Below are 321 nucleotides of genomic sequence, written 5' to 3'. Positions count from 1 at the left end.
GGGAGGCACCACGATGTACCCTGGCATCGCTGATCGAATGCAAAAGGAAATTACAAATTTGGCCCCATCCACAATCAAGATTAAAATCATTGCTCCTCCTGAACGAAAGTATTCTGTCTGGATAGGAGGTTCTATCCTTGCCTCTCTGTCCACCTTCCAGCAGATGTGGGTGACAAAGGAAGAGTATGACGAGTCTGGACCAGCAATAGTTCATCGTAAATGCTTTTAAATTTATTCCATTCTAATGTAAAACGAGTCATTTATCTTTTATATAAAATGAAACTTTAAACCTAAATTTTCTATGTACTTTTTTAAATAAAG

At 37.7% G+C, this 321-nt stretch overlaps 1 protein-coding gene across 1 annotated transcript in view; it reads left to right on the top strand.

Annotated features, from left to right (window-relative positions):
* The window catches only part of LOC137653665 (actin, muscle-type A2-like), a 7,231-nt gene extending 6,910 nt beyond the window's left edge, over positions 1–321 (top strand). The window contains exon 2 of the mRNA XM_068387241.1: positions 1–321. This exon is cut by the window's left edge and continues 918 nt beyond it. Coding sequence (XP_068243342.1) covers positions 1–229 — 229 coding nt within the window. The 3' untranslated portion in view covers positions 230–321.

This window comes from Palaemon carinicauda, chromosome 14 (genome assembly GCF_036898095.1).
Source record: "Palaemon carinicauda isolate YSFRI2023 chromosome 14, ASM3689809v2, whole genome shotgun sequence".
Taxonomy (NCBI): Eukaryota; Metazoa; Arthropoda; class Malacostraca; order Decapoda; family Palaemonidae; genus Palaemon; species Palaemon carinicauda.
The sequence above is the reverse complement of the archived record's forward strand: the minus strand, read 5'-3'. Positions and strand labels throughout refer to the sequence as shown.